At 39.5% G+C, this 15,969-nt stretch overlaps 1 protein-coding gene across 1 annotated transcript; it reads left to right on the forward strand.

Moving 5' to 3' along the window:
* The first annotated feature begins 14,433 nt into the window (after positions 1 to 14,433).
* Positions 14,434 to 15,254, forward strand: LOC142219630 (uncharacterized). Its single transcript, XM_075288524.1, has 2 exons — positions 14,434 to 14,561; positions 14,623 to 15,254. The coding sequence occupies exon 2, from the start codon at positions 14,623 to 14,625 to the stop codon at positions 15,148 to 15,150; it is 528 nt and encodes a 175-aa protein (XP_075144639.1). The 5' UTR covers positions 14,434 to 14,561; the 3' UTR covers positions 15,151 to 15,254.
* The last annotated feature ends 715 nt before the right edge of the window (positions 15,255 to 15,969 follow it).

Here is a 15,969-nt window from a genome sequence, read left to right on the forward strand (position 1 = left end):
TAATTCACGATATTGCTCCACCAAACCCAATGACATACCAAGCACATACGCTCTGTATGTGTGTTTATAGTTTGAGACGGATGCGGACCAAGGGCGCATGCATCAGGTGCTTGATGGTGACTTGGAGAGGTCGGTGATGGGTTGCCGATGGGAGAGCCTTGGGCATTTGCAGATAGGCTATCGTATCTATCACCGGTCCCCGGAGTGTTTGAGAATATAAAGTCGATATCGATATCTCTACATTACTGAGTTATGGCCCTAAATTCGTGCCCCCAGCCCGTCCAGGTCTTGGCGACTATATTGACCAACTTCTCATACTTGACCGGTATTCTCAGGAATGTCATCCCACTGTGGATCCAAGTTCCCTGTTAGGTGAATATCTAAATACCATATACACATTCCTATCCGAGGCCATAGTTGTACATTTTAACCCATTAGAAAAGAAATTACAACTCATGGCACGTAAGACACTTGCATTTCTACGCAATCATAAGGATGTTCTACTAATCCAAAGCGATAAAGCAAAATGCTTAGTGCTCATTCCTAAGGATGTATATCGATCCAAAATGAACACCTGGGTGTCAAAGCAGATCTCACTTGGTTTTTATGCGCCTATTCACTCAGTTAGGGCCTCACAATTAAAGAACTATGGTATAAACGGTATAAGATAATCCTCAACCAATTGGGCGATAATTGGCGTAAATCTGTATGTGTGCCTAAAGAGAATGGAAAAACCGTAAAACCTCCTTATCCGTATAAATACCAACAATTACTACGATTATTAGACACTCAGCCATTAAAACTCCCTTATATGTATGGTACCATAAAGACGCATAAGCCAGATCAACCTTGCCGGGCCATCGTAAGTTCCCGCGGCTGGTACACTTACCCCGTCGCCAAAATCATAACATACATATTAGGCAGAGTAATGAAAACCTATTTATGCCCACAAAATGTGTGCAATATTGACACAGTGACCCTAAACATACGGGAGATACTTATATGTCCCAATTATAAATTCGTCAAAATAGATGTGGAGAACATGTATCCTAATATGAACCGAATTGACATCCAATCATCCCTGGAACATTTATTAAGTCTAGCCTGCGTTACCCAATGTTGTCCAATAGACCCAACATTGTTATTAGCTTGCGTACGATTCTGCCTCAATGGGTATATTCTATTCACATACGACGGTCAAATCTATCATCAGGTTCAAGGTCTTCTTCAAGGAGCCTGTGACTCTGGATTATTAGCAACTATCTACCTTGATCACCGTTTCCAGATGCACTACTATAATATCTTCATCGGCAATGGGATAGTGCATTGGTACAAATATATCGACGATATCCTATTATATATCCCTATACAACAGTTGGATAGTATGTTAAAGGCCCTCCAAGAAGACACCCCCAATATGCCCAAACATATCTATGGTTCAGAGGTGAAAAGTACTATAGACTTTCTGGACATCCAGTGTCATCGAACAACCGCCCGTGCCCATACCTCATTGTACAGGAAATCTATGTGTAGTGACCGAGTATGTCACTATCTGAGTAATACCAGAAAAATGCACAGAGGTGTACTGCTGATAAATACAATCTGCACGGGTTTTCATGGCATTTTATTCCACCCCATGCGCCCCACATGGGGAGGTTGTGGGAGGCCGGGGTGAAAAGCATGAAGGCTCATTTGAAGAAAATCGCCGCGAGTGTTAAATTTACTTATGAGGAATTTGCTACTGTACTTGTTAGAATCGAAAGTATTCTGAATTCTCGGCCGCTTTCGCCCATAAGTGAAGATCCAAATGATTTGGTCCCATTGACACCGGGTCATTTGCTAAGGGGGAGCTGCGTTAATTGCCGTCCCTGAGGAATACAGTGGTAATTTGAAGCTACTAAATCGGTGGCAACGATTGAAGACCTTGCAGGTACATGTCGCTAGGCGTTGGAAAACCGAGTACATTTGTGAACTTCAAAAGAGATTTAAATGGAAATCTGCTCAACAGAACCTTAAGATCAATGATTTTGTAATAGTTAAGGAGGATAATCTCCCTCCCAACGAGTGGTGTTTGGGCAGGGTACTTCGGGTATTTAAAGGTACCGACTCAAATGTTCGTGTTCTGAAATTCGCACCCAAAACGGTGCAATTACCAGACCCTTAGTAAAGCTTTGTATTCTTCCCACTGCGTCAGACTAATTCTTACCACATTCGTTCACAACTTAATCTAATTTTACGTTTACAGCTCAACAAATAGCATTCCCAAGAGCCGTGTTTGTCACCAAACGCACACCCTGAAATATTGTGTCAAATTTCACAAAATGGATGTGCATCAGCGGCGAGAAGAAGTTAAGAAGAAAGGATTTTGTTTCAAATGTCTTTGTTCCACCCATATTCGTGAATGGTGCCGATCGCGCAAAACCTGCCTGGAATCACCACACCATGCTCCATGCAGACGACCATAACAAACCGAAGCAGCCTAAGAACTCCAACTCCTTACGAAATTCTACCACCACTGTCCGACAGAGACCAACATCTTCTAAACCTTGTGCCAGGCCTAATTCACGATATTAGATTTAGATTACTGGCTGACCTGGAAAACGTTAACTTAAGCAGTTTGTTAATGTTTTTGGAGCAATCTGGTTGGTTCCACAAAAGTAAATAATAGAGAAGGTTCAGTGGTTAAGACTAGAAGTGCCCATATGTAATAGGTACTTTTAGTTAAATGTGGTATCACAATGGACTGAATAGTCTAAGTGAGCCTGAAATTTAATCGGGCTGTCACTTTTACCTAACCTAACCTAATTCACGATATTGCTCCACCAAACCCAATGACATACCAAGCACATACGCTCTGTATGTGTGTTTATAGTTTGAGACGGATGCGGACCAAGGGCGCATGCATCAGGTGCTTGATGGTGACTTGGAGAGGTCGGTGATGGGTTGCCGATGGGAGAGCCTTGGGCATTTGCAGATAGGCTATCGTATCTATCACCGGTCCCCGGAGTGTTTGAGAATATAAAGTCGATATCGATATCTCTACATTACTGAGTTATGGCCCTAAATTCGTGCCCCCAGCCCGTCCAGGTCTTGGCGACTATATTGACCAACTTCTCATACTTGACCGGTATTCTCAGGAATGTCATCCCACTGTGGATCCAAGTTCCCTGTTAGGTGAATATCTAAATACCATATACACATTCCTATCCGAGGCCATAGTTGTACCTTTTAACCCATTAGAAAAGAAATTACAACTCATGGTACGTAAGACACTTGCATTTCTACGCAATCATAAGGATGTTCTACTAATCCAAAGCGATAAAGCAAAATGCTTAGTGCTCATTCCTAAGGATGTATATCGATCCAAAATGAACACCTGGGTGTCAAAGCAGATCACACTTGGTTATTATGCGCCTATTCACTCAGTTAGGGCCTCACAATTAAAGAACTATGGTATAAACGGTATAAGATAATCCTCAACCAATTGGGCGATAATTGGCGTAAATCTGTATGTGTGCCTAAAGAGAATGGAAAAACCGTAAAACCTCCTTATCCGTATAAATACCAACAATTACGACGATTATTAGACACTCAGCCATTAAAACTCCCTTATATGTATGGTACCATAAAGACGCATAAGCCAGATCAACCTTGCCGGGCCATCGTAAGTTCCCGCGGCTGGTACACTTACCCCGTCGCCAAAATCATAACATACATATTAGGCAGAGTAATGAAAACCTATTTATGCCCACAAAATGTGTGCAATATTGACACAGTGACCCTAAACATACGGGAGATACTTATATGTCCCAATTATGAATTCGTCAAAATAGATGTGGAGAACATGTATCCTAATATGAACCGAATTGACATCCAATCATCCCTGGAACATTTATTAAGTCTAGCCTGCGTTACCCAATGTTGTCCAATAGACCCAACATTGTTATTAGCTTGCGTACGATTCTGCCTCAATGGGTATATTCTATTCACATACGACGGTCAAATCTATCATCAGGTTCAAGGTCTTCTTCAAGGAGCCTGTGACTCTGGATTATTAGCAACTATCTACCTTGATCACCGTTTCCAGATGCACTACTATAATATCTTCATCGGCAATGGGATAGTGCATTGGTACAAATATATCGACGATATCCTATTATATATCCCTATACAACAGTTGGATAGTATGTTAAAGGCCCTCCAAGAAGACACCCCCAATATGCCCAAACATATCTATGGTTCAGAGGTGAAAAGTACTATAGACTTTCTGGACATCCAGTGTCATCGAACAACCGCCCGTGCCCATACCTCATTGTACAGGAAATCTATGTGTAGTGACCGAGTATGTCACTATCTGAGTAATACCAGAAAAATGCACAGAGGTGTACTGCTGATAAATACAATCTGCACGGGTTTTCATGGCATTTTATTCCACCCCATGCGCCCCACATGGGGAGGTTGTGGGAGGCCGGGGTGAAAAGCATGAAGGCTCATTTGAAGAAAATCGCCGCGAGTGTTAAATTTACTTATGAGGAATTTGCTACTTTACTTGTTAGAATCGAAAGTATTCTGAATTCTCGGCCGCTTTCGCCCATAAGTGAAGATCCAAATGATTTGGTCCCATTGACACCGGGTCATTTGCTAAGGGGGAGCTGCGTTAATTGCCGTCCCTGAGGAATACAGTGATAATTTGAAGCTACTAAATCGGTGGCAACGATTGAAGACCTTGCAGGTACATGTCGCTAGGCGTTGGAAAACCGAGTACATTTGTGAACTTCAAAAGAGATTTAAATGGAAATCTGCTCAACAGAACCTTAAGATCAATGATTTTGTAATAGTTAAGGAGGATAATCTCCCTCCCAACGAGTGGTGTTTGGGCAGGGTACTTCGGGTATTTAAAGGTACCGACTCAAATGTTCGTGTTCTGAAATTCGCACCCAAAACGGTGCAATTACCAGACCCTTAGTAAAGCTTTGTATTCTTCCCACTGCGTCAGACTAATTCTTACCACATTCGTTCACAACTTAATCTAATTTTACGTTTACAGCTCAACAAATAGCATTCCCAAGAGCCGTGTTTGTCACCAAACGCACACCCTGAAATATTGTGTCAAATTTCACAAAATGGATGTCCATCAGCGGCGAGAAGAAGTTAAGGAGAAAGGATTTTGTTTCAAATGTCTTTGTTCCACCCATATTCGTGAATGGTGCCGATCGCGCAAAACCTGCCTGGTATGCAATCGGAATCACCACACCATGCTCCATGCAGACGACCATAACAAACCGAAGCAGCCTAAGAACTCCAACTCCTTACGAAATTCTACCACCACTGTCCGACAGAGACCAACATCTTCTAAACCTTGTGCCAGGCCTAATTCACGATATTAGATTTAGATTACTGGCTGACCTGGAAAACGTTAACTTAAGCAGTTTGTTAATGTTTTTGGAGCAATCTGGTTGGTTCCACAAAAGTAAATAATAGAGAAGGTTCAGTGGTTAAGACTAGAAGTGCCCATATGTAATAGGTACTTTTAGTTAAATGTGGTATCACAATGGACTGAATAGTCTAAGTGAGCCTGAAATTTAATCGGGCTGCCACTTTTACCTAACCTAACCTAATTCACGATATTGCTCCACCAAACCCAATGACATACCAAGCACATACGCTCTGTATGTGTGTTTATAGTTTGAGACGGATGCGGACCAAGGGCGCATGCATCAAGTGCTTGATGGTGACTTGGAGAGGTCGGTGATGGGTTGCCGATGGGAGAGCCTTGGGCATTTGCAGATAGGCTATCGTATCTATCACCGGTCCCCGGAGTGTTTGAGAATATAAAGTCGATATCGATATCTCTACATTACTGAGTTATGGCCCTAAATTCGTGCCCCCAGCCCGTCCAGGTCTTGGCGACTATATTGACCAACTTCTCATACTTGACCGGTATTCTCAGGAATGTCATCCCACTGTGGATCCAAGTTCCCTGTTAGGTGAATATCTAAATACCATATACACATTCCTATCCGAGGCCATAGTTGTACCTTTTAACCCATTAGAAAAGAAATTACAACTCATGGCACGTAAGACACTTGCATTTCTACGCAATCATAAGGATGTTCTACTAATCCAAAGCGATAAAGCAAAATGCTTAGTGCTCATTCCTAAGGATGTATATCGATCCAAAATGAACACCTGGGTGTCAAAGCAGATCACACTTGGTTATTATGCGCCTATTCACTCAGTTAGGGCCTCACAATTAAAGAACTATGGTATAAACGGTATAAGATAATCCTCAACCAATTGGGCGATAATTGGCGTAAATCTGTATGTGTGCCTAAAGAGAATGGAAAAACCGTAAAACCTCCTTATCCGTATAAATACTAACAATTACTACGATTATTAGACACTCAGCCATTAAAACTCCCTTATATGTATGGTACCATAAAGACGCATAAGCCAGATCAACCTTGCCGGGCCATCGTAAGTTCCCGCGGCTGGTACACTTACCCCGTCGCCAAAATCATAACATACATATTAGGCAGAGTAATGAAAACCTATTTATGCCCACAAAATGTGTGCAATATTGACACAGTGACCCTAAACATACGGGAGATACTTATATGTCCCAATTATAAATTCGTCAAAATAGATGTGGAGAACATGTATCCTAATATGAACCGAATTGACATCCAATCATCCCTGGAACATTTATTAAGTCTAGCCTGCGTTACAATTAAAGAACTATGGTATAAACGGTATAAGATAATCCTCAACCAATTGGGCGATAATTGGCGTAAATCTGCATGTGTGCCTAAAGAGAATGGAAAAACCGTAAAACCTCCTTATCCGTATAAATACCAACAATTACTACGATTATTAGACACTCAGCCATTAAAACTCCCTTATATGTATGGTACCATAAAGACGCATAAGCCAGATCAACCTTGCCGGGCCATCGTAAGTTCCCGCGGCTGGTACACTTACCCCGTCGCCAAAATCATAACATACATATTAGGCAGAGTAATGAAAACCTATTTATGCCCACAAAATGTGTGCAATATTGACACAGTGACCCTAAACATACGGGAGATACTTATATGTCCCAATTATAAATTCGTCAAAATAGATGTGGAGAACATGTATCCTAATATGAACCGAATTGACATCCAATCATCCCTGGAACATTTATTAAGTCTAGCCTGCGTTACCCAATGTTGTCCAATAGACCCAACATTGTTATTAGCTTGCGTACGATTCTGCCTCAATGGGTATATTCTATTCACATACGACGGTCAAATCTATCATCAGGTTCAAGGTCTTCTTCAAGGAGCCTGTGACTCTGGATTATTAGCAACTATCTACCTTGATCACCGTTTCCAGATGCACTACTATAATATCTTCATCGGCAATGGGATAGTGCATTGGTACAAATATATCGACGATATCCTATTATATATCCCTATACAACAGTTGGATAGTATGTTAAAGGCCCTCCAAGAAGACACCCCCAATATGCCCAAACATATCTATGGTTCAGAGGTGAAAAGTACTATAGACTTTCTGGACATCCAGTGTCATCGAACAACCGCCCGTGCCCATACCTCATTGTACAGGAAATCTATGTGTAGTGACCGAGTATGTCACTATCTGAGTAATACCAGAAAAATGCACAGAGGTGTACTGCTGATAAATACAATCTGCACGGGTTTTCATGGCATTTTATTCCACCCCATGCGCCCCACATGGGGAGGTTGTGGGAGGCCGGGGTGAAAAGCATGAAGGCTCATTTGAAGAAAATCGCCGCGAGTGTTAAATTTACTTATGAGGAATTTGCTACTGTACTTGTTAGAATCGAAAGTATTCTGAATTCTCGGCCGCTTTCGCCCATAAGTGAAGATCCAAATGATTTGGTCCCATTGACACCGGGTCATTTGCTAAGGGGGAGCTGCGTTAATTGCCGTCCCTGAGGAATACAGTGATAATTTGAAGCTACTAAATCGGTGGCAACGATTGAAGACCTTGCAGGTACATGTCGCTAGGCGTTGGAAAACCGAGTACATTTGTGAACTTCAAAAGAGATTTAAATGGAAATCTGCTCAACAGAACCTTAAGATCAATGATTTTGTAATAGTTAAGGAGGATAATCTCCCTCCCAACGAGTGGTGTTTGGGCAGGGTACTTCGGGTATTTAAAGGTACCGACTCAAATGTTCGTGTTCTGAAATTCGCACCCAAAACGGTGCAATTACCAGACCCTTAGTAAAGCTTTGTATTCTTCCCACTGCGTCAGACTAATTCTTACCACATTCGTTCACAACTTAATCTAATTTTACGTTTACAGCTCAACAAATAGCATTCCCAAGAGCCGTGTTTGTCACCAAACGCACACCCTGAAATATTGTGTCAAATTTCACAAAATGGATGTCCATCAGCGGCGAGAAGAAGTTAAGGAGAAAGGATTTTGTTTCAAATGTCTTTGTTCCACCCATATTCGTGAATGGTGCCGATCGCGCAAAACCTGCCTGGTATGCAATCGGAATCACCACACCATGCTCCATGCAGACGACCATAACAAACCGAAGCAGCCTAAGAACTCCAACTCCTTACGAAATTCTACCACCACTGTCCGACAGAGATCAACATCTTCTAAACCTTGTGCCAGGCATAATTCACGATATTAGATTTAGATTACTGGCTGACCTGGAAAACGTTAACTTAAGCAGTTTGTTAATGTTTTTGGAGCAATCTGGTTGGTTCCACAAAAGTAAATAATAGAGAAGGTTCAGTGGTTAAGACTAGAAGTGCCCATATGTAATAGGTACTTTTAGTTAAATGTGGTATCACAATGGACTGAATAGTCTAAGTGAGCCTGAAATTTAATCGGGCTGCCACTTTTACCTAACCTAACCTAATTCACGATATTGCTCCACCAAACCCAATGACATACCAAGCACATACGCTCTGTATGTGTGTTTATAGTTTGAGACGGATGCGGACCAAGGGCGCATGCATCAGGTGCTTGATGGTGACTTGGAGAGGTCGGTGATGGGTTGCCGATGGGAGAGCCTTGGGCATTTGCAGATAGGCTATCGTATCTATCACCGGTCCCCGGAGTGTTTGAGAATATAAAGTCGATATCGATATCTCTACATTACTGAGTTATGGCCCTAAATTCGTGCCCGCAGCCCGTCCAGGTCTTGGCGACTATATTGACCAACTTCTCATACTTGACCGGTATTCTCAGGAATGTCATCCCACTGTGGATCCAAGTTCCCTGTTAGGTGAATATCTAAATACCATATACACATTCCTATCCGAGGCCATAGTTGTACATTTTAACCCATTAGAAAAGAAATTACAACTCATGGCACGTAAGACACTTGCATTTCTACGCAATCATAAGGATGTTCTACTAATCCAAAGCGATAAAGCAAAATGCTTAGTGCTCATTCCTAAGGATGTATATCGATCCAAAATGAACACCTGGGTGTCAAAGCAGATCACACTTGGTTATTATGCGCCTATTCACTCAGTTAGGGCCTCACAATTAAAGAACTATGGTATAAACGGTATAAGATAATCCTCAACCAATTGGGCGATAATTGGCGTAAATCTGCATGTGTGCCTAAAGAGAATGGAAAAACCGTAAAACCTCCTTATCCGTATAAATACCAACAATTACTACGATTATTAGACACTCAGCCATTAAAACTCCCTTATATGTATGGTACCATAAAGACGCATAAGCCAGATCAACCTTGCCGGGCCATCGTAAGTTCCCGCGGCTGGTACACTTACCCCGTCGCCAAAATCATAACATACATATTAGGCAGAGTAATGAAAACCTATTTATGCCCACAAAATGTGTGCAATATTGACACAGTGACCCTAAACATACGGGAGATACTTATATGTCCCAATTATAAATTCGTCAAAATAGATGTGGAGAACATGTATCCTAATATGAACCGAATTGACATCCAATCATCCCTGGAACATTTATTAAGTCTAGCCTGCGTTACCCAATGTTGTCCAATAGACCCAACATTGTTATTAGCTTGCGTACGATTCTGCCTCAATGGGTATATTCTATTCACATACGACGGTCAAATCTATCATCAGGTTCAAGGTCTTCTTCAAGGAGCCTGTGACTCTGGATTATTAGCAACTATCTACCTTGATCACCGTTTCCAGATGCACTACTATAATATCTTCATCGGCAATGGGATAGTGCATTGGTACAAATATATCGACGATATCCTATTATATATCCCTATACAACAGTTGGATAGTATGTTAAAGGCCCTCCAAGAAGACACCCCCAATATGCCCAAACATATCTATGGTTCAGAGGTGAAAAGTACTATAGACTTTCTGGACATCCAGTGTCATCGAACAACCGCCCGTGCCCATACCTCATTGTACAGGAAATCTATGTGTAGTGACCGAGTATGTCACTATCTGAGTAATACCAGAAAAATGCACAGAGGTGTACTGCTGATAAATACAATCAGTGTTGCCAACTCCCCAAGGCGAAAAAGCACCAAAAATATATTATAAATTCTAACATACCACCTTCCACCACAAAATCGAAAATTAAATGCTCTACTATAAAAAAAAAAAAACAAAACTTCCGAAGATGTATTATAGAACTTTTGTGAATTGAATTTTAAGAAGTTAAGGTGGGTATTACGATCGAGTTTAGCCGCTAAAATAGTCATTTTTTCACAACTACTTTTCTTTAATAAATCATTTTAAGGAATACATACTTTGTGAAAATTTGCTTTTGGCTATTCCCCATCAAGTTATAATAAAATTTGCAGCAAATATGGATAATTTTATGCCCATTTTTACTGATATAGTTTTCACTTTAGCGGCAAAACTCAAACTTAGTACTCACGATTAGGAACCGCTATTCAAGTATACACCTTGATCCGTTTAAATGCTTTCGTCCAATTCATTTTGATCAGTGATGTTTTTCAACTTTCAAAATATTAATATATGGAAAGAGTCTATTGCTTATTTCAGTTGTGCGTGCTTTTGTGAATTTAATACAAACGTTTTTAATGACATCTTTACCAAATTCAAAAATTCGACACTCATCGCTCGACTTTCCTACAGAATACCCTAAGTAACAATATTAATTAAAAATAATCAATACCAACTTCATAACAATCAATTCTATATTTGGCAATAAATTTCAGTTTCTTCGGCTCTTGAAAGTCTAATCAAAATTTTTGTATCAATTAAACTTAATACTGTTCAAAATAAAAAAAAGCACCAAAAGCACTAAATGAAAATGCCAGAAAGCACCAAGTTGGTGCTTTTTTTGAAAAGGCACCAAAAAGGCAATTTGGTGCTTTTTAGACATCAAAAAGCACTAAATTTGGTGCTAAAAGCACCAAATTGGCAACACTGAATACAATCTGCACGGGTTTTCATGGCATTTTATTCCACCCCATGCGCCCCACATGGGGAGGTTGTGGGAGGCCGGGGTGAAAAGCATGAAGGCTCATTTGAAGAAAATCGCCGCGAGTGTTAAATTTACTTATGAGGAATTTGCTACTGTACTTGTTAGAATCGAAAGTATTCTGAATTCTCGGCCGCTTTCGCCCATAAGTGAAGATCCAAATGATTTGGTCCCATTGACACCGGGTCATTTGCTAAGGGGGAGCTGCGTTAATTGCCGTCCCTGAGGAATACAGTGATAATTTGAAGCTACTAAATCGGTGGCAACGATTGAAGACCTTGCAGGTACATGTCGCTAGGCGTTGGAAAACCGAGTACATTTGTGAACTTCAAAAGAGATTTAAATGGAAATCTGCTCAACAGAACCTTAAGATCAATGATTTTGTAATAGTTAAGGAGGATAATCTCCCTCCCAACGAGTGGTGTTTGGGCAGGGTACTTCGGGTATTTAAAGGTACCGACTCAAATGTTCGTGTTCTGAAATTCGCACCCAAAACGGTGCAATTACCAGACCCTTAGTAAAGCTTTGTATTCTTCCCACTGCGTCAGACTAATTCTTACCACATTCGTTCACAACTTAATCTAATTTTACGTTTACAGCTCAACAAATAGCATTCCCAAGAGCCGTGTTTGTCACCAAACGCACACCCTGAAATATTGTGTCAAATTTCACAAAATGGATGTCCATCAGCGGCGAGAAGAAGTTAAGGAGAAAGGATTTTGTTTCAAATGTCTTTGTTCCACCCATATTCGTGAATGGTGCCGATCGCGCAAAACCTGCCTGGTATGCAATCGGAATCACCACACCATGCTCCATGCAGACGACCATAACAAACCGAAGCAGCCTAAGAACTCCAACTCCTTACGAAATTCTACCACCACTGTCCGACAGAGACCAACATCTTCTAAACCTTGTGCCAGGCCTAATTCACGATATTAGATTTAGATTACTGGCTGACCTGGAAAACGTTAACTTAAGCAGTTTGTTAATGTTTTTGGAGCAATCTGGTTGGTTCCACAAAAGTAAATAATAGAGAAGGTTCAGTGGTTAAGACTAGAAGTGCCCATATGTAATAGGTACTTTTAGTTAAATGTGGTATCACAATGGACTGAATAGTCTAAGTGAGCCTGAAATTTAATCGGGCTGCCACTTTTACCTAACCTAACCTAATTCACGATATTGCTCCACCAAACCCAATGACATACCAAGGTTAGGTTAGGTTACCTAACCTAAGGGCGCATGCATCAGGTGCTTGATGGTGACTTGGAGAGGTCGGTGATGGGTTGCCGATGGGAGAGCCTTGGGCATTTGCAGATAGGCTATCGTATCTATCACCGGTCCCCGGAGTGTTTGAGAATATAAAGTCGATATCGATATCTCTACATTACTGAGTTATGACCCTAAATTCGTGCCCCCAGCCCGTCCAGGTCTTGGCGACTATATTGACCAACTTCTCATACTTGACCGGTATTCTCAGGAATGTCATCCCACTGTGGATCCAAGTTCCCTGTTAGGTGAATATCTAAATACCATATACACATTCCTATCCGAGGCCATAGTTGTACCTTTTAACCCATTAGAAAAGAAATTACAACTCATGGCACGTAAGACACTTGCATTTCTACGCAATCATAAGGATGTTCTACTAATCCAAAACGATAAAGCAAAATGCTTAGTGCTCATTCCTAAGGATGTATATCGATCCAAAATGAACACCTGGGTGTCAAAGCAGATCACACTTGGTTATTATGCGCCTATTCACTCAGTTAGGGCCTCACAATTAAAGAACTATGGTATAAACGGTATAAGATAATCCTCAACCAATTGGGCGATAATTGGCGTAAATCTGTATGTGTGCCTAAAGAGAATGGAAAAACCGTAAAACCTCCTTATCCGTATAAATACCAACAATTACTACGATTATTAGACACTCAGCCATTAAAACTCCCTTATATGTATGGTACCATAAAGACGCATAAGCCAGATCAACCTTGCCGGGCCATCGTAAGTTCCCGCGGCTGGTACACTTACCCCGTCGCCAAAATCATAACATACATATTAGGCAGAGTAATGAAAACCTATTTATGCCCACAAAATGTGTGCAATATTGACACAGTGACCCTAAACATACGGGAGATACTTATATGTCCCAATTATAAATTCGTCAAAATAGATGTGGAGAACATGTATCCTAATATGAACCGAATTGACATCCAATCATCCCTGGAACATTTATTAAGTCTAGCCTGCGTTACCCAATGTTGTCCAATAGACCCAACATTGTTATTAGCTTGCGTACGATTCTGCCTCAATGGGTATATTCTATTCACATACGACGGTCAAATCTATCATCAGGTTCAAGGTCTTCTTCAAGGAGCCTGTGACTCTGGATTATTAGCAACTATCTACCTTGATCACCGTTTCCAGATGCACTACTATAATATCTTCATCGGCAATGGGATAGTGCATTGGTACAAATATATCGACGATATCCTATTATATATCCCTATACAACAGTTGGATAGTATGTTAAAGGCCCTCCAAGAAGACACCCCCAATATGCCCAAACATATCTATGGTTCAGAGGTGAAAAGTACTATAGACTTTCTGGACATCCAGTGTCATCGAACAACCGCCCGTGCCCATACCTCATTGTACAGCAGTGTTGCCAATTTGGTGCTTTTAGCACCAAATTTAGTGCTTTTTGATGTCCAAAAAGCACCAAATTGCCTTTTTAGTGCCTTTTCAAAAAAAGCACTAAATTGGTGCTTTTTGGCATTTCCATTTAGTGCTTTTGGTGCTTTTTCAAGATGAGCAGTGTTTAGTTCGGTTGACAACACCTTTTCAAGATGTGCAGAGAGTGAGAGAGATAGTAAAGATAAAGTTGAGATAACATTTAAAGAGATTAAACTTGAAACAATTTTTGTTGATGCGAGAAACATATTTTTTCTGTGGTTGGATGTGTGTAAATCAAGTTGGTGTTTTGATGAACGGAAGATGGTGCATTTTTTTGTTTTGTGGTTTAGTTTGACATGTGCCGTTGTCAGTTGCAAATGTACACCCGTCTTTAATCTTATTTGCGGGTTTTTCTTAAGGTAAATATACATTATTATTAAAAATAAAAGAAATATATTAAACTAGGTGAATATTATTTAGATGGACTATTCCCAAAAATATAGAAAAGCATGGGAAGCAGATCCCTTCTTAAAGAAATGGGTAAAGCCAACAAATGATGATAAAAAAGCATTGTGTTTTTATTGTAAATGCGAAATTAATGCAAGGTATTCAGATTTGGTTCGGCATGGAAAAACCGATAAACACCAAAGAACTGAAAAATCAATTACAAATCATGGGTTGAAGCAGCCAACAATCAGCTTTGCAACAACACCAAATGAAATGCAGAGAAGCCAAGCGAAGTTAGCTCTTTATACCGCAATTCATATATCGTTCAACTCCATTGACCATTTGAGCGCAATTTGCAATAAAGAGTTCAACGATAGCAAAGCTGCGAACTTTTCTATGCATCGAACGAAGTGTTCAAATATAATCAATAATGTGCTGGCACCTCATTTCATAGGAACTCTTTTGGCAGATCTCAATGAATCTAAATTTAGCCTTATTCTAGACGAAGGTATGAAAGTTGCTCATCATTTTGTAATACGCGTTCTAACCCAGTTTTTTTAACGTAATAGTAAAAATTATTAACTGAATAATTAAATATTTTATAAATTAGTGACATATTCCATAAATTAATCGTTTAAACAAAAGAAACCTAAATCTACAACAAATGTGTAATCTTAATTTTTTAACATAGTAGCATATATTATTAACATTATTTAATATTTAACATAAGTAAGTATTTAAAAAATATTGAAAGCATAACCGGTTTGTGCAATAGTAAACTAAACACACACAATGTGAATAACTGCCTATTTCTGATATTACACAAAAAAATATCACTAACATATTTCCAATTAGAAAGTTGATTGAAGTTATAATCAATTAAAAAATTTACTTTTTAATTAAATTTAAAAAAAAATAAGATTAATAACGAAAAGAAGTTAGTTTTTTAATTAAAATATTAAATGGGATAATTACTGTTTGTATTATATAAAAAATATTATGAAATATTTTATTCGAAAATATGCATTTATTAGTTTATTATATATTGACGAAATCCAAAGAAAAATACAACAGTAATTCTTTCCTTCTTACAAAACATTTCCATTTATAAGAAAATTATTTCATCCAAACTTAATACCTATATTAAGTTCGAGTTTAGCCACTAAACTCGAAAATAAATCTGTAAAAGTATAATAATATTATAACTTGATTCAATTAAAAATTTAATTGATGTTGATTACAAACCCAATTAATTTTTTAATTAAAAACCTAACTATTTTAAATTTTGTAACTGACTTAATATTTTCTGTTGGAATAAAAAATTGAAAGTTTGAAATAAATTTTTGATTAAAAACAATCCTTCACTTTTTCAACTAACTT

This window comes from Haematobia irritans, chromosome 1 (assembly GCF_050003625.1).
Source record: "Haematobia irritans isolate KBUSLIRL chromosome 1, ASM5000362v1, whole genome shotgun sequence".
Lineage (NCBI taxonomy): Eukaryota > Metazoa > Arthropoda > Insecta > Diptera > Muscidae > Haematobia > Haematobia irritans.

Excerpts from the sequence above, each read along its gene's own strand:
- LOC142219630 (XM_075288524.1), top strand. The coding sequence starts at position 14,623 with ATGGACTATTCCCAAAAATATAGAAAAGCATGGGAAGCAGATCCCTTC.